The sequence below is a fragment of the Pyrus communis genome, chromosome 5, assembly GCF_963583255.1.
Source record: "Pyrus communis chromosome 5, drPyrComm1.1, whole genome shotgun sequence".
Lineage (NCBI taxonomy): Eukaryota > Viridiplantae > Streptophyta > Magnoliopsida > Rosales > Rosaceae > Pyrus > Pyrus communis.
The window spans coordinates 1,137,020-1,160,605 of record NC_084807.1 but is presented as its reverse complement, the minus strand read 5'-3'; the positions used below and the strand labels follow the sequence as shown (position 1 = coordinate 1,160,605).

Genomic DNA, 23,586 nt, shown 5'->3' with positions numbered 1-23,586 from the left:
ATTGTGTTTTGTTTCCAATGATCGAAGAAGATTCTAGATAGAAACAAATTAATTAATTTATTAAGGTAGTGCTATCGCATATCCATTTTTACCTCTCACACACGTCTTAATTTTCAACCATCGGATTTCATGAATTAAAGTACCAATACCAAAAAATTAATAAGAGTATATGAAAGGTAAAAATATGTGCGTGAATATCACTTTCTTTAATCTTTCCAGTTTAAATCTCTTGTTCACAGCCATTTAGTATTATATTCTAGTGATATTACTCTTCACTTTTAAGTGAGAGATCTTAGGTTATTGGGCTAAGCCTATTTCCCCACTCTCGCACCTCTTAGTGTAGATAATATTGTTTGTTCAACAAAATCTATTGTGCTCAAATAGCCTTTGCCCATCCACCCTTCCTTATTTGATACGTTTGGACATATTCATGATGACAGTCTATTTATTTGATACATTTAGACATGAACGAAGGCAGCTAACCCTGCTCAACTCTTTTTATCATGAAAAATGCTCCAACTAAAACTATAAATTATCAGTATACTCAGAAATAAAGTCTTAGTCAAAATACACTGTCACATTCGATATTGTTTTTACCCTCACCCTTTTGAGCATGTCATTTTGCCATTAGCTAATAACTTACAATTTTAGCATTCTAATATCAGTATCCAAAATTACGTTGTTGGACAATAAGTTGCCCCACTAGAATAGTATTTGATGTGTTATAAAGTAAGGAATCTTATATAGACTAGTTTGAGTGTTAAGTCAAACATTGTTAATTGTGATGTAAAGAAGATCTTTCCTTATCTTATGTAAGGGATAAAAAGGATGACGCCTCTTGTATCCAAATAGTTTTAGGTGAGGTTCGGGAGGGTTCCTCCTAAGCCTATAAATATGTGTGTATTCTATGTAAGTAGGCAAACTTGAATGAAAATCGGTTCTTTGTATAAACTTCTCTTCTTGAGCAAATATCTTTGTTTGAGTCATCCTTTGTAAAGATCCTGATTAGAGTTTAGTTTTGGTGGTATCATGTAGGTGGCTCAAACATGGTTATCCTTAAAGCTTGTGTATTCCTTCTTACTCAAATTCTTAGTATGCTCTGCAGTTGCAGCGAAAACCTGATCGTTTGCATCATAATTGAATCTCAATAAAGTTCTTTCCTCTTTTACACAAAATTAAGTAATTTTTATACACAAATTAACATGCTTTCACTTCACACTGAAGGTACGAAAATGAAATTTACCTATTTCACATCTTTATACTTTACATGAAAATTTTTTCCCGCACGTTTTCTTTTTCACTAGTGAACGGTTGGGAAGAAAAATATGTGTGGGTAAGCAAAACTCTTACTTTACAATATCGAACATGTAAAGCGAGGGAGAGACCAAAAGACGCATAAAATGAACCTCCCTATCAACCATTGATGAATAAATGAATGCAGTCGGTCAGTAGAGATATGAAGAGAAACCAAGGCTGGCTGAATCGGGAGCAACACAAACTTGTTGCAGATACAACTACCGCTCGCTCCATTGTTGTTAACACTCAATTTCTTACGTGCTACAAAGGCTATCGAACATTCTCTACACGGATCAACAACCTGCAGCCTTTAAAAAGTTATCGTAGGGGCTTGATGCCGGTAGCTGAAAATGTGGATAGGGCTGATACTCAATTGTGCAAAGCATCGAAGAGCCATTGCCAACAGATTGGTTGAGTGAAATAACACTTGATTCAAGGAATGGATTTCCACTTTGCGGTCCCAGATGGTTTTCGGAAACTCAGAATATGCTAAAAACACAGTATGCATGCAATGCAAAATAAAAGGATTGAATTTATAACTTTCCCATATAGTGTATGCTAAAGAAAATACCGTAGGAGTGCCCAGCGGAACAACAGATAAAGTTTCCTTTTCCTGGTTGCAATCATTAGAAAATCTAATCAAACTTTCTTGTCTCTGCTGGGAAACTATAAACGTCGACAACTTCTGCTACTTCCCCGTTTGAATGGCCTCACACTGGCCAGCCATTTCCATGTAAGGCATATTTGTGGCAGCTGAGACTGATAATCTTCCAACTTGATGTGTTGTCTCCAAAACCTGCACACGAATCGCTCTCTTACTTGGCACAATGTTCGACTTGATGTAATGTCCATTGATTTACGTATTTTCTGTCTAGTTTCTACAAAGGCCACAAACCAACAACAGTGTGTGAGCGGCCTCACTTACCGAGTCTAAAAGCTGATCAACGCTTATTATGCTTAAACTTTCCACTGCAACATTTGTGCCTGGGTTGGTTTGATTTTTCTATAGCAGAAGGTGACCTTAAAGCATCCTCATCACCTTAAGGGCTGGTTTGGTATTATTGTGCTTTGAAAAAAAGTTGCTTCTGCAGTGCTATGAGAATAAACAGCTGTAAAATAAAGCAGTAGAGTGTTTGGTAAACTTTTTTGTAAAAGTGTTTTTTAAAAAAAAGCAATATTATAATATTTGGTAAACTTTTATGTAAAACAGATGTGAAAAAAAATCGATTTTTCAAAGTTAAGTTTTGCAGCGTCTTGTTTTTGGTTTTTTTTCAATCCAAAACTGTGAAAAAAAACTGAAGCTGAATGTTTAACAAACACAAAAATAACTCCCAACTTTTTTTTATACCAGATTTTTTTATAATCACTTCAGTACAACTTGACCAGTACGGTAAACAGTAGAAATCAAAGTTCTTGCCATAACCGTAATGTTAGACATGTTTTCTAACATCACGGCCATCATGTCAAGAACAGGACCATCTCCTACCTGCACAATATAAGAGCAATCAAACCTACCCTGTGAGACTACTTGTTCCATCTTTAAAGAAATGTACAGGATGTTACCATCACCTTATGTGTCAACTGCACAAGGCACTCATCCACTACTCCTTTTTGTTCTTTAATTATTCTTTAATCAGTTTCACCCTGCCAAAGTGTTCCAGCCCATAAAACAACCTGGCACCCAACCCAAGCCAGGCAATAGATTAGCTCATTTCGGACAGACCCAGAGACCGGCCTATTTGGCTGGCGCGTGCAGCACACTCGCGACTGGGCACGAGTAGGAGACAAGGGTGCAGGCGGCGGGGCCCGCTTGTCAGCCCACTTGTGTTCACCCGGGTTAGGGCTACGTAGCCCTCCTCAGTGTCGTTGGATTTCCAACGGCTAGTTTTTGTAGACCGTTGGATTTCCAACGGTAAAGAAATTTTAAATTTGACTTTTAAAATGGACCGTCCCAATCACAGATCAACAGTCAACGTTTTTTTCACCAAAAAAAAAGGCCCAACGGTCAGAATTTTGACCGTTGGCCACGTGGCAACTCGTTGGCTGTTGGATTTGAATATTTTTCAAATCCAACGATCCAGCTTAATTAACAACATTAAAATTTATTAAAAATTTATTAAAAATTATGAATATTTTTTTAAAAATACAAAAAAATTTTAAAAAATTATTATTTTTCTATAAATACCTAACCCTCATCTTCCACCTTACACCACATTTCAATATTTTCTACACTTTCTACATTTGAATATTTTGTACACTTTGAGAGAAAAAAATGACTTCGTGGAAGCTCATTAAAGATGTTACGTTGTGTGAATGTTGGGTTCACACTACTCATGACCCGATTACAGGTAATGAGATGGATAAACAAGAAATGTGGAGTAAAATTAAACCTACCCTATAAGAGCAATCAAACCTACCCTATGAGACTACTTGTTACCATCACCTTATGTGTCAACTGCACAAGGCACTCATCCGCTGCTCCTTTTTATTCTTTAATTATTCTTTAATCAGTTTAATTAAATATATAAACAAGTTTAATCAGTTTAATTTTTTGAGTTTTCAATCTCTTCTCGTGACAAGGGGATGGAATGCACTGTACCTAACGACAGTGTTTTGGGGTTTGATTTCAATTTATTTACAAGTTTGCCATTCCTTTAAAAACGAATATATCTGTCCAGCGGTGCTTTTCTGCGTCGGTGGATGCTCCGCTTCGACTACTCATTGCCTTCTGCTTCTTCGCCGCTTCTTCCCCTTTCCCTCCTCGTCTCGTCTGCTAAACGACGACCTTTTCGACGACATTCTCTCGCACCTACCCGGCTTATCCTTCGCATCAGCGGCGTGCGTAAGCAAATCTTGGAACCAAATCTGCAGCCGAATCCTCGCTAGCCCGAAGCTCGCCTCTGCTCTCTCTCTCTCCACCCCTCGCCTAAGGTTTGGTTTAGAGTCTAGACCCCTGTTCGGTTTCCGAGAAAATCACAAGCTCAAATTTTCTCGCACATTTTCTCAAGTTTTGTGTTGAAATTGATAGGTTGCGGTGAAGGAGGTTATCGAGAAGGTTCTGGCTGGGCGGATACGGCCTCATTTCGTTGTGGCTGATATTGGAAGTGGGTTTGGATTGTATGGCATTTCCAAGTTTGTATGTGATCTTGCTCATATAAACCCCTTAATCTTAATTAGTATATCTGAGCACGGTGAGATTTTTGTATGATTTTTTTTTTTTTGTGGGTTTGTGGGTTTTAGAGATTTTTCTGTGAAAGCATTGACTTTTATATGATTTTTTATTGTGGGTTTTGATTGTTTGGTTATTTATTTGGGTATTTGAGCTGCTGGATGCTCGGAGTGAGAACCTTTTCGCCCATTCCTATAAGCCAGTCCGGCCTAGCCATAATCCAGTCAGGATCTTTTCAACAGCACCCTCTGGCAATTCAAATAAAATCCCCTCACCCATTATATTTGAGAATCTTTTTCTGATGGAGTTTGTGATGTTTTGCCGAATAGGTTTGAAATCCATTGGCTTGAACACAATGGCATCATCAATAGTATCCAGTAATTCCCGGCGATCAAAGTCTAATGGCAATAGGTGCATTGATTATCAAACCCTAATTTTAACTGTTTGGATCATTGTGGATTTGGGGTGGGTTTGTTTTGTTTTTGTTTTAATTTTTTTTTTAAATTGTGTTGCTCCTATTTGCTGTATATTGGCTGATGGGTTTCAGTGTATGTTTTGTTTTGTTGACTGGATTTCGCCATGTCAGATTGGTTTTGTTTGCTGCGATTGGTGAGGCTTATGTTATTGTTGATGGGTTTGGTTAACAGGGTTTTCATTCCTTTTCAGATTTGTTTCAACACACTTCTCGAAATTTGCAGGATGCTATGTTGATATTTTCTATTATCTAAACAAATGGACTATTTAATTTCAGTAGTTTGAGGGCTCCGACCGCAACACACAGCAGCAGCGATGGGATAGGGGAAGTGGCACCAAGTGATGCAGAACCTTTTCGGTGATCTGAAGAGGAAGAGGAAGAGGTTGATTCCGTGCACGAGGCTAATCCCCAGCTCAATTCTGTATGGTCCTCTAATTTATAGTTTCCTTTCTATTCTTATTCCAAAAGTATGTTTGGAAATGATTAGGATTTCAATTTTTGCTTTAATCTTAGCTGAAGGAAGATATAGGTTGTGGTTTTGTTAATGGCAGTGGATGATTTGATGAAAGTATGTATCTTGGGGATTTATTTTGCTTGCAGTTGTTTAGGCCCGGACTGAAGAAATTTTGTGGAATGAGATTCTTATGAGTAGTCAATTTTAGTGGGATTGTTCTTTCAATCTGGACAACGAATGATGTCCTTTTCCTATTTGGTTCGGATGTACTTTACCGATAAATCAAGGGTTTACAAGATATTTTTTGTTGTGTTCTCTGTGTTAACTCTGCTTTTACTCCTTTAAACGGTGGGTGTTATCATTTTCTCTCTTTTTTCATATCTGTCTTGCCATTGACTGGGGATGTAGGTGATCCTGCTACCCTGTATGTTGGAGTTCGGGGCTGTTGTGCTACTGCACGCTCTACTATCAGCGGAGAACTTTACAGGGTTGATCAAAGAGGGGTCTATAATCTTACTAAAGCATTTCAGGTGTGATCCTTATTTCCATATCCTTGAAATACTCTTTTTTGACATTTAGTTCGGTTTTTATGTCGTCTAAGTTCATGGGTTGGTTCAGTGTTGGATTTGAATTTTACCCTTTGAGAGTTGCTTACGTGAAGCTTTTGACTGTTCTAAGTTCATAAATAATATTCATGGTATCCTTCTTGTTATTAATTACTTATAATTTGAACACAAAATGAATTCATTTGAGAACAGATAGTATTTTTTTGTTTTCCTGCTTTGTTTTAGAGATAATCAACTGTTCTTAAGCTGTTTTCATAGTGATTAGAACTTCCTTTAGAACTAATGAATCAAGCAATCGCAAGATAAGCTAATCGAAACAGCACAAATATGAAGAGCAATCGCAAGATAAGCTAATCGAAACAGCACAAATATGAAGGAAAACAGGTTCTGCTTTCTTAAGGTATCGATATTTTTGAAGTTTGGAGGCTTATGTCAATCTATGACAGTTCGAATCGTTGTATCTAAGTATGCATTATACATCCAATTGAGCGAATGACGCATGTGTGCCAACGAATTTCGAAGAGTTTGGCTTGGTTTTCTCATTTTGATCTTTAATATGAAAGTGTGAGGCACTTGTTCGTTGACTAATTGAGTCCCTTCTCCAAGTTTTTAATAGACATTGAAGGGAGAAGAAATGTGCAAAAACTAAGTTTCTGTAAGCTTACACTCATATGCCTAATATTTTATTTTCATCTTTTCTTGGCAGGTATTTTCAATAATAGATGCTAACAGTTTTCTTTAACACTAGGGCCTTTAACTTAAGGGCCCACTTGACAACCATATCGTTTTTTGTTTTTGCAGAGGTTGTAGTAATTTTCCTTTGACTGGTCTGTTGATAAGTTTGTTTTTGTAGATACAGAGACCTACGTGGAAGATCTCTGTGTGAATATCAAGGTCCGTACTTTTCCCTTTTTAGTTCTTGGCAATACAAGCATCTTCAGGTTTTTGAAGAAAACTTGAGAAATCAATAGATTTTGATTGCAGCTTAAGAAAACTTAAGAGACCGGTTCAATTGGGTAACGAAAAAAGGGAAGAAAATAAAAATATTTGTAAACACACTGTACGTTTGAAGAATTTGTTTTTACTTATGGAGACCATTTGATTGCTAAGGAAATCGAGGAAAAGAAAACACAGAAACTAATTTTGAGTTGTTTATAAGAGCAAGCCCAGCGTGGGCTATTGCTCGGGGGATAGGGGACGGAACAAGGGCCCGAGGCCCGGTGGATCAGCTCCAGCGTGGGCTAGCCCGAGTGAAGGTGGAGGCCCGAGCTCCGAGCCCGTGGGGAATTGTCAGCCCAAGAGCCTGAGGCTATGTGACGTCAACGTTGACGTCAGCCTGGCGTCAGCGCAATATTTAATTTTTTTTGTGTCAGGCGCGTGCACCCCACTTGCAAGTGGGGGCGCGTTGCCGACACAAAATCAGAAAAAAAAAAAAAAAAAAGTTTGTCAGGTACCGTTGGGAAGCCACGTGGCTTCCCACGGTCCGTTAGATCTCAACGGTTACTTAATCTGGACCGTTCGATCTCAACGGTCAAAAAAAAATAAAAAAGTCAGATTTAATATCCACCATTCGATCTGAGATTAACGTTGGATATTAATATTCTTTATAAATAAAAAAATAAAAGAAAAAATAGTTTTAAAATTAAGAAAAGTTACCGTTGTGACACGTGGTACAATCTGGAGTGTTGGAATTCAAATTTTTTTATATCCAACGGCAGAGATTAATTAATTGAATAAAAATTAAAAAAAAATTCTAAAAAAATTCAAAAAAAAAATCTGAAAACTCTAAAAAAAATTGTTTTTATTTTTTTATAAATACATTCTCATTATCATCTACCTTACACAACAATTTCATATTTTCTCAACTACTTTCAATCACATTCCTTTCTTTGTCTCAAAGTTTGAATCCATTTTTTTTCAACAAAATGATTGTCTTTTCGGATTTTATGACAAGTGACGTAACGACAACGATTAAAAATCTTATCGGAAATTACAAATAATATTATTTTGTATTATTTAATAATACTTCGGATAATGACACGTGTCGCAACGAGAACGATTAAAAATCTTATCCGATATTACAATTAAAATTATTTTGTATTATTTTATAAATAAAAAAAATACTAATATTTTATTGCCTATTGCCAGGGTTATTGAAGTGTAACGGTGAAGATGCAAATGCTATTGCCAGGGCTATTTACTGTTCATTAAGGGCAGTTACTGTTCATTAGGTGGATTGAATAGTGCATTGCCTGGGGGGAGGGCTCCAACGCTGGAGTTGCTCTAAGAGAGAGGACTTAGAAAAAACAACTAATATTTTTGTTTATGTAATGGTTGTCATGAATTTCCTTTTGACTAAACAAAACATAATCAGTTTATTTGCTTTACTGAGAATGTAGCGTTTATTGTGATTAATTTTGGGTTTTGGAGCAGATAATTGTGTCCTGAGCCGTATCTAGGGTAGATTTTGGAGTTCCTACGGTGTTAGAATATTCTGTTACTCCAATGCATTGACAATTAATAGACGTAATTCTTTTTACCATTGTTTGTGTATAATTATGCAACTTATATGTTATAACGTGACAGATTGTTTTGCTTCCAATGCATCAACATATATTAAAAAGAAATATTCAAAGAGCGTTGGAACCTAGTCGAAGCTGGGGGGCTAGGCCCTCACGCCCATATTATATTACTCGAATGAAAAATATACAATGGAGGAGATAATCTACATCAGGCCACATAAGAATTGGCATTTTTGTTGGAAAATAATAATGTTCTTGTTTTTTTTTTTTTGCTGTTTTTGCTGATGCGAAATTTTTGACTCCTTTGAAAATGATCATTTCTTCTGTCTACTACCAACACTCGCTCACATTATTGCTCTCAAGCCTCGTATTGGCACCGAGGGTAAAAAAACACTCAGGACAAACAGTTTATTGAATTGCCTAGACCAACCAGACCAGTAAGAATATTCTGACGAAGTAGGTCGTAGTTAATTATGAAGGGCATTTATAATTCCTCCTATTAGTTCTATCTAACAACTTTTAATCTATTTCTTAATAACTTGACCTCAATTCCTTGAGACTTAGATATCCCTCTTACCCAAACGTTTCAATTTCTCAATTGCTCAAGGGCAACCTTTGCATATACCAGATGGAAGCTCTCAACGACTAGTTTTGTCGCATTTTCATATTCCGACGAAGAAGTGTATTGAATATGGCTGCTTCTCCATAGTTAGGATCCTTCAGTATTTAGCAATAAACTCAAGATATTGGTTGGACCCGGAGGGAGGATGAACTTGACATTCTACTATAAATTTGATACAAAAATCAAAATTTAAGAATTAAATTTAAGAATGAAGATCAAAAGTTGAATATATTAACAGAAGTTATAAGGACAGAATGACTTTAAAAACAAAGGCCATGTTACAGAGAAATCAGAAAGCAAATCTGAAAGCTCATCACCCATGGCAGAAGCGGCAAAGAGGTAAGTACCTACTACTTCCCTCATGTTTTTGAAGCTTCACACATCAGACCTTTTGGCCACACCAACAATAATGAAATTTCTTGTACATAAGTGTTGTATACAACCCTACTCTCACGTTTGTGAAATGTTGTACACAACGGTTTATTTATGAGAATTTCTCCAAGGTGTTAAAAGTTTAAGCATGAGAGTGTATGAATCGAAGAAGGAAGAAAGAAAAATCACAGAAATGGAGATAGTGATGGATGCTTCTCTTTCTCTCTGCAAAATCACAGAGGAATGTTTTCTTTTATTCTCACACTAGCACACACAATCGTGCACTGCATAACGGTTAGTTATGCTAATGGAATCTCACCATTACATCAAAAGATCTCAGCCGAACATCTAGCTGGATTCAAGGTGATTCATCCACATGTCACTTAGACAAAATTACAATATGAGCCCTACGCTTGGTAATTTTAACCATAGTGAATACACAACTAAATGCAAGGCTTATTTCTACTAACTTAAATTCAGCTCATGGCTTATACACTAACATTCCCCTTGAAGCTTTGAGCTGATATGACTGCAAGCTTATCTTTGAGATAGTTGAACCTCTCCTTTGGCAGAGCCTTAGTAAAAATGTCTACCACTTGTTCTTTGGTAGGACAGTAGACCAAATCAACAATTCCTTGCTGCAAAGCATCCTTGATGAAGTGATACCTTCTATCAATATGCTTCGTCTTTTGATGAAATACTGGATTCTTGGTTATAGAGATTGCAATTGTATTGTCACACTGAAAAGGAGTTGCTTCAGTTTGCAACTCTCCAAAATCCTCCGGAACAAACCTAAGCCATATAGCCTGAGCTGTGGCTTCTGAGGCACTGATGTACTCTAACTCTGCAGTTGAAAGTGCAACACAATTTTGCTTAACAAATGCCCATGAGAAGACTCTACTCCCAAAGGGAGATGCATAGCCTAATGTACTTTTGCTATCATCAATTGAACCTCTCCAATCACTGCCACAGTATCCAATCAGTATTGCATTCTTCCCCTTTTCATAATTCAGTCAATAATCTAGTGTTCCTTTGACATACCTAAGCACTCTCTTGGCAGTCCCATGGTACTTATTTGTAGGGCAATGCATATATCTAGCAAGTAAGCTAGCTGCATACATCACATATGGCCTAGTAGCATTAAGATATAACAGACTGCCCACAATCTTCCTATATTGCTCTTCACTTGCTGGGGCCGCTTCCATCTTCTTTGCTCAATTTGTCAATAGCAACAAGAGGAGTACAGCCAGATCTGCATTCACTTAAGCCAAACTTATTCAATAATTGATGGATGCTTGTTGGATACTGTGACACATGTATCTTAATTGATTTTTAGTGAAATGAGTCTTTGATTTTGTCAGGTATGCGGTTGTCACAGGCTCGAATCAGGGGATTGGATTCGGAACAGTTAAGAAGTTGGCAGCAAATGGGATCATGGTGGTGTTAACTGCTTTAGATGAGAAAATGGGTCTTGAAGCTATTGAAATTTTGAAAGAGTGTGGCCTCTCTGACCTTGTGGTTTTTCATCAGCTTGATGTAACGGATCCTGCTAGTGTTGCTTCCCTAGCTGATTTTGTCAAAACCCAATTCGGGAAACTAGATATCTTGGTATGATTCGAAACCATTTTTATAATCAAACTTCCTGTTCTGAATGAATACTTTCTTTTTTGCCATTTTTTCGTTGTGAATTTTAAAATTTTTAATGAACGGACCTTATTCGCCAACTCTGTATGATACTAATATTTCAAGCATATTATGTGTACCCTATTGAAAATTTTCACTTATCCACTGTGTTGTAAATTTTAACCGAGTCGCTTCATAATTCAGCTTAAAATAAGACAGAAAATTGGTAAGTACGATGAAGGGTCTCAATATTTTGTTGGGATTGAACAAAGATGAAATGTTTCGGAACTTCCACAGGTAAACAATGCAGGGGTTAGAGGAACCACTGTAGACCCTGAAGCTTTCAGAGCTGCTGTAGCTTCTGGTGTTGGTAGGGTAAGTCTCTTTATTCACTATTTAAAATCCAACTTATCTTGAGTTTTCAAAATTTGGCTTTCAGTTTTCTTTTTTTGGTTTTACATTTTTATTTTCTGAAAACTGAAATGGTTATAAGATGGGTCCTTACATTGTCAAATTTGTAGGTTGAGTAGTGCTAACCACACACCCATTTTTACTTCTCACACACTCCTTTCAATTTTTTGTCGTCGGATCGAATGAATTGAAAAAGATCAATGACCAAAAATTAACAAGGGTATGTGAGAGTTAAAAATGGGTGCATGAAGAGAACTTTCCTTATAGGTATGGCTAAGTGCGATAAATCTTTCATTCAAAAATGCAGAATGGCAAAATGAAATCTTTCTTTTCCTTGATGCAGGATGGTGTAGGAGTCAATTGGAGTGAAATAATGACTCAAACGTACGAGTTAGCTGAAGTATGCGTGAGAACAGACTACTATGGTTCCAAGAAAATGACCAAAGCACTGCTTCCCCTCCTCCAGCTATCTGATTCACCAACAGTTGTCAGTCTTTCTTCTGGCATGGGATTGTTAAAGGTGCGAAGATTTTTCATACTTTTGGCATCTCATCATATTTCTGTTTCAAGATCAAATGTCTTCCATAATTGGGAAAACTGAAATTCTGTTGGCATGCATGTTTTGTTTCAGCATATCCCAAATGGATGGGCTAAAGAGTTGTTAAGTGATGCCGAAAAACTCACAGAAGACAGAATAGACGAGGTTTTGAGCGAGTTTCTAAAAGACTTCAAAGAAGATATGCTAGAAACCAGAGGATGGCCTGCTTCCCTCTCTGCCTATATACTCTCAAAAGCAGCCATAAACGCTTTCACGCGGATCATGGCCAAGCAGTACCCGAATATCTGCATCAACTCTGTAAGCCCTGGATTTGTCAAAACAGATTTGAACTTCAATGCCGGAATATTAACAATAGACGAAGGTGCTGAAAGTGTTGTGAGGCTAGCAATGGTGACAAATGGCAGCCCTCCTGGCCATTACTTCTATGAACAAAAAGTCTCACCCTTTTGAGGATAACAGAATCTTTCAATTTCATGGAATAAATATCCTTTTTTCTGTATGCAATGATGAGATAATAATCTTTGAATTTTCTGTATGCAATGGCGGTACTTGTATAACCCCATTGTTGAAGGTAAAGATACCAAGTGAATACCTCTCCTTGTCTCTGTTATGCTTCACTCGATGATGGCAAGCTTTTATTCTGTCATTACTTCATACCTAAATCCAAAATAAAAAGACTAGTTTTGGTAATGTTTAAATTTTATATTGGCACATCAAGTTAGACTTTAGCGAGCCAAGTTGGCTAGAATAGGCGTGCATCCCTCCCTCTCTACAAGTTAGTTCGAATTCTCTTCTTTGTTATTTATATTAAATTACAATGTTGCTCAAATATATTTGGACATCAAATTATATGAGAATACATGTGTATAATAAGTTCACTATCTATCTTTATTATTATTTTTTATGATCGATGAAAGCTTCATTGGTCATAAATAAGAATTTTCATCCACAGAAGCGACATCTGTTCTATAGAAACACTATCTACCTTTATTAAATGTATCATCATATTTCTAGTTCTCTGTTGTGAGTTTGAGTGAGTCTAATTCAGAAAATCCTTAAAATTAAACTCACACACCAAAAGATAGGTTTATCATCATCATCATCTCTCTCTCCTTTCTATCCAGATCTTCCGAACCAAATATAATGAATAAAGAAAAAATTAACCTTAGGCGTGATTTTCGGTTATAAAATTTCAATTTGAACTAAGAAGAAATATTATTTTTCTTGTTCCTTTTGTTGGCAATGTATGGGATGTGAGCAATCTTAGGCCAGTCCTCACCTGTTTCTTTCTTGCACCTTTCGCTTAACATGGGGAACCTATATATTTGCAATCTATTTAAACAGGGGAGTCCACGAGTCCCTTCTGGCAGTGAAGTTAGATTAGGACACTCCAGGATGGTCAAGATAGAAAGACGGGGAAAAGAAGGCAACGGCATATTTTCCGTTGACGAAGAAGAAGCAGTGTTATGAGTGTGCGCCCTCCACCATCCCTTCAGAACAGGGCAATCTGCTATATAGAGGTCCTCCAGGGAGGGGAAGAATGAGATCCTCATCATCTCATCACTCATACTATTACTGCTCTCATTCTCTAATATGTACTCCAACTTCTCCAACCCTTCAAGTTCAAGTTTCTTAAGGGAAGGCAAATGATCCAAGGGTGGAAGATGTTGGCATCTCTTACAATCCCACATTGTGAGATTAAAAATATTTATGAGAGAAGAAAACCAACTCGCAAATCTCACACCACTATAGAAACACACTGTCAACTGCTTTAGATTTTAATAGGGTTGCAATACTTCCATTGACTTTATAATATCCTCCTCAACTGCATTTACATCTTCTCTATATTTCCAGAATAATTCCAACGAATGGAGATGCTGTTTGTCCTTGAGAGGTGTACCAACATTTGATTCTGACACCACATCTTTCTCGTGCCTCAAATTCCTTATGGCTAACTCTCCCCTTAATTCCTTAAGGCTCCCCAGCTCACCAAGACCAGCACTACCGCCCGTCCCCAAACAATTGCTTTCGCTCAAAACAAATCTATTCAATGTGTTTCGTCATTACCACACCCATTCAACATGAGATGCCTTAAGTTGATCATTTTTTTAATGTCTCTAGGCAATTCCACAAGCCTATCACACCACAGAGATCTAGTGTTTCCAAATTCGAAAGTCCAACTATCCAATCTGGAAGTCTCTCCATCAGATTACCACTAAGATCAAGATATCTCAAATGTTTCACTTTTTTAAGACAATTAGGTAATGTTGTAATTCCTAATGTATTGAGACTCAACATCCGTAATGACTTAAAACTTGAAACAATTGCAGTATAAAATGCATTAAGTGAGGAACTTTGTTGATCACGCCAAAGTCGTTGCTGAAGAAAAAGAAAAGTTCGTATCTTGTTTGCTTTTAGCAAGGATGTTGGCACTTCCCATTTCGACAAATCAATATAAAAATTGAAAGATACGTGACGAAACTTTTCATGAAAATTCTTTCGGTTCAGATCAACTACGGCGCTTCTGACCCCCGACATTGAGATTGAAAATTTGACCTGTTGCAACTGCTTCTGTTGAAAGAGCTTTTTTGGTGATGACTATTGTGAAGAATCCACATCGTAATGAGACAGGTGATGAATGGTTAAAGGATGGTTTGGTTGTATACATTGAGAATGATGTATTTGATTTTATTGATATCGTTGTTGTGATACAATGTTTCCAAAATATAAGAACACGTCGTGGGCAATCGTAAATGGAAGCATGTTAAATTTTTTGACCCCATCATTATAAATTTATGACTCCGCCACTGCTAACAATTTACACCACTAAATTTGATCACTGTTTGTTCGTTCCCGGCTAAAACTATTGGCATCTAAATGTTGGAACTTGTGGGGGACCATTATCCCACATCCCCCATAAACATACACCAATCCCTCTTTATAACTGAGTACCCTCACTTACTGTTTGAAAGGAATTGGGCCAAATCTTAGATCTTGGGCCTTCGACTTGAGATGTATTCGGGTATATATTAAGTGTCAAAGATGGATCTTGGAACAAACTAAAAACATTTGGTTAGTTATACCCTGCAATATATATTTCAATATAAACTGTGCAATATTGTTATTTGATTGGTTCTAACACTAAACTCCCTCCCGATACGTAAATGAGTGAACCTTCAGGGTCACAATTCAGTTTTGTTTATTAGCAAGTTCAATACACGAATTTCCTCATTTATCATACATTTGTTCAAAAGCTTAGGATCTTTGACTCCTCATCTTTATGCCTTTCGCGCCTAAGAAGACGACAGAACAATGACAACAACCAGTGCCAAAAGATGATCAACCAATTATCCCGTTTGGGTTTAGGTTCTGGGGTTGGTCCCAAAATTCCCTGGCAGATTTCTTTTTGTTTCTGATAAACAGCCTTGTCGTGTTCAGCAAGCAAACGTAACTCTCTTGCAATAGCTTTGTATTGAGGTGCAAATTTGCGTGCCCTTAGAAAGTCTTCCCGCGCAACATCTATCTGCCCAAGCTCTGTTTTGGCTTTTCCCCGCCTAAATAGTGCCTTGACGTCATTTTCATCCTCTGCCAGTACCTGCGAGCATTCATTCATCCATTACAGTTAACACAGTTGCATTGACAAATTGAGGGTATTCATGAAAAGTTAAATATCTGCCGACTCCAAGCGAAGCAGAAAAATCAATTAATAGATATTAGTTGCATTGACAATTTATGGGTATTCATGAAAAAGGTAAATATCACCCGACTCCACACGACGCAGAAAAATCAATTATTAGACATTAGTTGCATTGACAGGTTTAAGTTACAACAGCCATATAGTTTGAACAACAGGATGAAGCGTGGGTAGTAACATAATAAAGAGATCATGAGTCGCGTAGGAACTAAAATTCGATTATTGAATGAAGAATGGTGCCCGTGAGCCTACAAACTTTTCGCTGGTCCATACTAAGAGCATTTTTATTTTATACGGCAATCCAAAATAGCAGGTTAAAGTGAATGAAGATTCAAACTTGTTGGGATGCAGTTATACTCCCAAATAAGCCTACAAACCCAACTTTCTAGTATCTAATGATGAACACCACAACCGCTGGACACATGAAATTTGATGACTTTCTTGTGATAGCAGGATACTTACAATACTGCATTGTCCAATGGCTTCTTCATAACGCTTGAGCCTTATAAAAGACGCTGCCATGTTAAGGTGGCATGGATTTTTAACAGCCAATGACATGTCCCTGTACTTCCCAAACAACTGGAACATGATGCGTAACCATTTCATACTGGTGCATTGCCTCCTCAGTCAATGACATGTCTCTTTAAATAAAGCATTTCCATCCATCTTTCTTCTATCTGCTGCTCCAATCCTTTCCTCCACAGTCATGTCACTACGAGCTTTCCCCTATGAAAGGCAGAACCCATAAATATACATGTTACTGTATTACCGAAGCAAATCCCTGGTAGAGAGATTCTGAATCTTCTGTTGGTAACTAGTTGGGAAGACATTTGAAAGCAAGTGAGCAACTTATTTCTTTGGTTTCATCAAATCCAATAAGCTCAACTTCATATGATATATCTGCCACTGGTGGAACATTTAGAAAAGAAAAGCTCCCTTCTTTCCCATACCCTAACTCCCAGCCTACATGTAATAGCGCACGCTCTCAAGACTTCATGCTGGACACCCCAATAGCCAAGCCAGTCATTTCTTTTCTCTCTGTTGCAGTAACAAAAATATACTACTAATAAGAAGTCCATTGCATTTAATACCACTAGGTAATGCTTAAATGCTTATGGACCCAAATCATCTGAAATGATAAGTACTTACAGAGAATAAAAGCAATAAAGAAATGACAAAACTAATTGCAGACTGAACGAGGAACAGAACTTGTTTGCATATATGTTGTATATAGCAAAAGTAACAGACTACTTGACAAGGCTAATACCTTTTCCTAAAATCATTTCAAGTGGTCGTTATTCATCCCATGTGCCTTCAAACTTGTGTCCCATGCTTTCAGCCCATGCCCACGCATATGCCAACCACTCAGTGATTGAAAGAACCAGAGTAAAAATTCACTGCAAGACCTTTCTACATGTATCTTAAGCATCCCTTTTATAAATTTTAATGCATGCACAATTAATTCTCCTATACGAATGGTACATCCACAACTCTGTGAACGTTGATGTTGTGTTTGTCTGTTTGCAAGCCACTTGCTCATTCATGTCTTACTCCTATGCTAACATATACATGCACACATAACAATTATTGGGTTTTCAACTAATGCACACAGCACAGCACTGCCAAAAAGGAAACCACTTGACACTTACAGAAGCATGTTGAATACTTGGATGGTATTTGACCAGGACCTTCCTTAATGATTTGCTTTGTAACTTTCTGGTGAAGGATTTCTGCCTTGGAATCAATTTTTGGAGGGCCATTAGCATCTTGAGAAGGTTCTCCACGAACGAGGGTAGCATCTTCAGTTACTGTTTCATTTTCACCATGGTGACCTACAAACAAGATGAAAAGATGAGTAGTAGTCTACATTGTGAGTCTGTGACGGCCCTTTCCAAGGCTCACATGGATTGTACAACCCTATAGGAATTATAGTGCCCCATAATATATGGGAACGACCCTATAGGAATTGTACTACCCTATAGGAATTATAATTCACTCATACACAGAGGGGAACGACAATCTTCTTCCCCTGCACATTATACAGGGACTACATAGCTGCCATCCCCACTTATACTACACGAGTTTTGGAACACAGGATTTCTGAGTTACTCAACATAAAAAAGATGGAGGAATGATGAATCGGTGTACTGGAAGCAGTAGTCATAGTATCCAACTATTGCACTCCTTCTCGATACACAAATTATCTCCAAAATCTTATCAATTCGTAAATAAAAACAATAAGTTTCCGGCTTGATAATGACCTAAAGATGAATTGTTCTTGAAGAAACTAAGTAGAAAAGGGTAAGAAAACATCTGCATGTGTTCCTTCAGTCCAACTCGATCACTCGAAAACCCACTTATGAGGTTAATTTGGCATATATTTGAAGCTAAAAAGGTACTAAGAGTCGAAGATTTGACATATATTTGCTCAGAAACCAAGTGTGGCTGAAAGATTTGAATGAGTGTAAGTTGAGGCCAAAAGTATGAGTAAACATACCAAGCGGTGGACTTTGCCGCTCAGCCTAACGAGTCTTCTCAAAATTCGGCAAATTCCCAAATCAAAGGCGCAAAATTTAATGCAATTGCGTTCGAATTCCAAACCAAAAATTAGGAAGGGTTTCGTTTTCCTTGGAATTTTCCCGGGAAACAAACAGAAGACGGAAAATAGAAAAAGGAAAAAGCGGGAGTGACATGTATGATGAGATACAGACGGGAAGAGAAGATTGGATGTGCCCAGAATGCCTTTGCCCACCCTCTTCCTACACTATCCTTGTGACACCTGTCCTTTTACTTAACAGAGAAGATTAGCTGTTTTGAACTCGGGGATATTTATTATCCTAAAACCATTTAATGTATAATTGTATATTTTTATAATAATTTTTATTAAAAGAATTTTTATAAAAAGTTATTTCGAATCGTAATTTGATTATGTATCTAAATAGATGAAATAAATAAATGGTTTGAGTATTAAGAAACATATTTATGGTAACTGCCTATTCATTTAACACATTTCTACATAAACAGAGGCATCATATGCCAAATTGGGGCAGATGTCCCCACTCAACTCTTTTTGCCATGAAAAATGTTTTAATTAATATGTATACTTAGAAATAAAGTCTCAGTCTAAACACTCAACTCAAAATACTCTCTTGCATTTTATACTTTTCTTACCCTCTCACCTTTCTGATCATGTATTTTTCCATTAGCTAATAATTTACAATTTTACTGTTCTAACACCAATTATCCAACATCATGTTGTTAGACAATAAGTTGTCACCACTAGAATAACATTCGATGTGTTGTAAAGTAAAGAATCTTATCTAGAATAGTTTGAGTACAACGTAAAGTATTGTTGATTGTGATGTAGAGGTGATTCCTCCTTATCTTATGTAACGGACAAAAGAGAATGATCTCTCTTGTCTCCATACAGTTTTAGGTGAGGTTCGGGAAAGTTCCTCCTAGGCCTTTAGATATGTGTGTATTCTATGTAAGAATGAATACTTGAATAAAAACCAGCCCTTTGTATAAACTTCTCATGTTGAGTAAATATCGTTGCCTGAGTCATCCTTAATTTGTAACGATCCTAATTAGAGTAAAGCCTTTAGTTTCTCTAGGTTCAAGCACAACACGAGCCTGAGCACCATCTGAGAACTCAACAAGGGACATTTGAGAGTGGGTTGTGAACTCAAGGTCTCCCAACAACAAAAATACAATTTCCTCATGCTCCAACTTCATCATTTCTGAACCAAAGGAGAAAGCTAAGGGCAGCAAGGAGATTGAATATATCGGCCTCAATCCTTTTGACAGAGAGCACCTGATAAGGGTGAAGCCTGCATCTAGGGTGAAGAATCCGACTCCTGTGGCCAGCGGCTGTGGTGGTAGACAAGTAGGATGAACTGCAGGATTTACGGGGTGTAGCTGCAGAACCAAGAATTGAGGGTGCACCTTGAAATGGTTCTCTTGGAACTCAAAACAGAGCATTAACTTTATAACGGTAGTTAAAGCATCTCCCGGATCCCATACAGGCCAAGGATCAAGGTTACTAGTGAAAGGCAGTGAGAAATCAACATGTAGATCAATAGTCAAGGCACCAAAAAACTGTTATCTTATTGCAGCAATTGGGATAGCTGCATTTTCTTCCGCCAGCATAGTTTCAAAGATTACTTCCTATTTTGCACCAGCTTGGGCAATCTCAACTAGATAGGAGTTTCCCTTCAAAGATGTTCCAACTGAAGTCTTCTTCTGCCATTGTTAAAATCCAGCACGCAGCTATCAAGAAGACCTCCCATATAATAACAGGAAAGCCATCACACCACGGAGAAGCGTGCTGCATTTTTCGTCCATGAAGCATTTGGCTACCAATTGTGTTTGTAAACATGTACTCCAGAAAATATATAGTAGAAGATACAATAATTGCAAGTACAAACTTTATAGCACAAGTGTTGCAATCGGAGACAACTAGACAAACTAACGTCATAGTATCAATTGTATGTCTAGATAAAGTAAAAGTGGAAATTGCCTTAGTCAAGCCACTCATGAAAGCGGAGAAAACACCATTGGCCATCAGAGTTAGAATATTGTTCCAAATTGTAGAACAAATCATGGAACCTCTATCAGTAAATCTAGAAGTCTGTAGTGCAGTTTGCTGCATGTCAATTGTGTCAAAATTATCAAAACGGATTGCCCAGTGTTGGAGAACAATTTAGAAATAAACAAAAATAACAGAAATAAACAGAACTTGAAATTCTAATATTTTATTAACCAAAAATATTTGATGTGCAGAATGAAATTATACAATAAATACAGAAACTAATATAAGAATATCAATGATACTAACTTGATCACAGAAGGTAGAGGCTAGCGTAAAAGTTATGTCCTTCGAACAGCATTTTCGTCCCATTATTGTGCTTGTGGTTCTACAACGTCTGCTTGACCAGGATTCAACTACCTAATTCTACAACCCGCACTGGATTCTAGAATTCTAGTGAATTTGCTTTGTGTGCTTACTCTCTGGAAATTTCGTACGGAAGAAAAGAATATCTCACTTGGATACTGTGATTACAAATATATAGGCTGTTTCACACCCTTTCAAATATTTGTTCAGTGTATTTGAAAGTATACAACTCTTTCTAATAGTTGTGTCTTTTAATCAAAACGTTTTTAATTAATAAATTAATTAAAAACTTAATCAGAAAATTTAAATTAATGAATCTGATTATATTCAAGCAAATATATAGGTTGCTTCACACCCTTTCAAATACTTGTTCAGTGTATTTGAAAGTATACAACTCTTTCTAATAGTTGTGTCTTTTAATCAAAACGTTTTTAATTAATAAATTAATTAAAAACTTAATCCAAAAATTAAAATTAATGAATATGATTAATTTTAAATTCCAAGGCCCCAAGGTCCAAGGCCCTTGTCTTGATTAATTAATATTAATTGTATTTAGGCTATATTATATTCAAGCCTAATCCACACAACCATAAGGTTCAAGCCTTCAATTCATTTCCAAATGGTCCAAGTTCTAATTACTAAGGAGAAGGAATAAGCCTATATAAAGGCTAGTGAAAAAAATATTGTTTCCCAATGTGGGACAAGAGGGTCTCAAAACTCCTACACCCAATCCTTATTGTCCAACTTAAACCTAACGCGTTCAAAATCTTCATGTGCTGACAGATTTCCCCATGCAGTATGTCAAAAAGCGATATATGAACAGAAATTGTTGTGTGTTGTACATATCCAAAAAATTGCAGAGCACTAAAAACTGCTAGAATCAGTTGGGTATTGGTGGACTGAATGAATCCGAAAGACTTACGGATGCCACTGTCCTGTAAATCCTTGGAAGAAAGTAAAAGTCCATTTTGTTGTTCATGGTGAGCAAGCTCCATTAGCTCCACTGTTGCAACAAATATCTGTTTTGAGCTCAAAACGTGCGGAACAACAAAAGTATTACCCAAAGAAAAATGCAATTGTAGCCAATCCAACTGCTGGAAGTATTCCAGGTGCCACTTGAGTGATTTCCCACTTCGGTGCTTTCTCAATCATCCTTACAAAAGTATCCACATAACACAAACTTGCTCATCCAAAAGTGCCAGTCAACAAGAAGGTCTGAACATTTTGAGTCAGGAAAGAATTATTGAGGAACCCCCAATCAGGAAAATGAAGTGATATAAGGCAGAGTAAACCTTCTTGTCCATAAGTAAACACATCCCTGGTGCAACATTCCTCAATTTTCTACAAGCAGAAAGTCAGGAACCGATTTAGGAATCTCCATTCAATGGTGCGGATCAAGTAAATGGTTAGGCCTATATTTTTGGCCAATTTCTCTCTGCTGCATTTTGTCAAACACATCTTGGGGCAAATATGTTTCTTCTACTCCCAGAGGAATTAAACACACAATCATTTCCAAGGCCACATGATGCCTTAATTCTTAAGATATTCTAATTTGACCTTAACTAGGATTTCCTTTATGGAGACAAGTAATATCTTTGTTAGGCCTAAGCTTGTCCTACCGGCCTACGCTCCATGGACTTTGGACATTCCGATTATCCTTTCCACGTGTCATAGACCAAAAAAATCATAGTCTCACATCACTCTCGAGACTTAAATGAGTGAACCTTCAGGTCATCTCTAATGGAAATGGTTATAAGGCCATAGGTCAAAATTTTAGCATGAAATGCCAGAAAACCCAACTACAATGGAGAGTTGGGCCAAAAAAAATTGAGACCCACCAGAACTAATGATAGCCAAAAGACTATCAGGCTAGGTATGTTGGGCCTGCCGAGCAGCCCAATTTTGGAACCCAGCATCAACGCCTTTCTGGGTTTCTTGACAGCTAAGTGGACGCATGCACCTCAAAAACCCACGAGGAAAATCATGCTTTTCTGTTTAGACAAAAACATGGCCTAAATTTGGCCATATTTTACTTAATTTGAATACATGATTTGGAAAACACGCATATGTGGGTATTTTAATTGAAAAAGATTCGGAACCCTTAGAAATACATTATGTTTGTAGATTGTAAATCAGGACCCATTTTTAAAACATGAATTTTTACTATCTTGACTCATTTTAATTCAATTTCTCACATTCTATCTATCTAAAAAATTATGTCCTGATAACTTTATTTTCACATGATATAAGTAGTAAATAAATTTAAAGAGTAAAATTAAAACCAATAAATTAGTAATGAGCTATATTTAATCATTTCAATTGAAGATGATATATGAATATGACATAATTCTAATCATTAAAAAAATAATTTCTTTATAATTCTAGACGGAACCATACGTAACCTTTTTAGTTGGAGATAGCATTAAGCTCACAATTCAGTCTTGCTTTTTCTTTCTTTTTCTTTTTTTTTTTTTTTTTTTTATAGAAGAACATTCATAGTCTTGTTTCTTAGCAAGTTCAATACATGAATTTCCTCATTTATCATACAATTCAAGAGCTTAAGATGTTTCGACCAAAAAAAAAAAAAAAAGAAAAAAAAGCCTTAAGACGTAACTCTCTTGCAATAGCACTGTCTTGAGGTGCAAATTTGATCGCCTTTAGAATGTCTTCCCGCGCAGCATCTGTCTAGGCCCCTGTTTGGTTTCGGAGAAAATCACAAGCTCAAATTTACTCGCACATTTTCTCAATTTTTGTGTTGGAATTGATAGGTTGCGGTGAAGGAGGTTATCGAGAAGGTTCTGGCTGGGCTGATACGGCCTCATTTCGTTATGGCTAATATTGGAAGTGGGTTTGGATTGTATGACATCTCCAAGTTTGTTTGTGTTCTTGCTCATATAAACCCCTTAATCTTAATTATTATATCTGAGCA

The 23,586-nt window shown here is 37.0% G+C and overlaps 1 protein-coding gene and 1 pseudogene across 11 annotated transcripts in view; one reads left to right on the top strand and one right to left on the bottom strand.

Annotated features, from left to right (window-relative positions):
• LOC137733933 (short-chain dehydrogenase/reductase 2b-like) overlaps window positions 1-12,774 on the top strand; it is a 30,943-nt gene extending 18,169 nt beyond the window's left edge. For 4 of the 11 annotated variants that reach the window (XM_068473150.1, XM_068473147.1, XM_068473146.1 and 1 more), the window contains 5 exons: window positions 5,803-5,924; window positions 10,838-11,084; window positions 11,397-11,474; window positions 11,854-12,030; window positions 12,142-12,771. In XM_068473150.1, coding sequence (XP_068329251.1) covers window positions 5,803-5,924; window positions 10,838-11,084; window positions 11,397-11,474; window positions 11,854-12,030; window positions 12,142-12,519 — 1,002 coding nt within the window. In that variant the 3' untranslated portion in view covers window positions 12,520-12,771. Of the gene's footprint in view, window positions 1-3,919; window positions 4,228-4,324; window positions 4,433-5,216; window positions 5,925-10,837; window positions 11,085-11,396; window positions 11,475-11,853; window positions 12,031-12,141 lie in introns of those variants that run through there. The other 7 variants (XM_068473153.1, XM_068473156.1, XM_068473152.1 and 4 more) reach the window with 7 other exon arrangements.
• Window positions 12,775-15,220: 2,446 nt separating this feature from the next.
• On the bottom strand, window positions 15,221-18,097 carry LOC137733937 (peptidyl-prolyl cis-trans isomerase FKBP42-like; annotated as a pseudogene).
• Window positions 18,098-23,586: the final 5,489 nt, after the last annotated feature.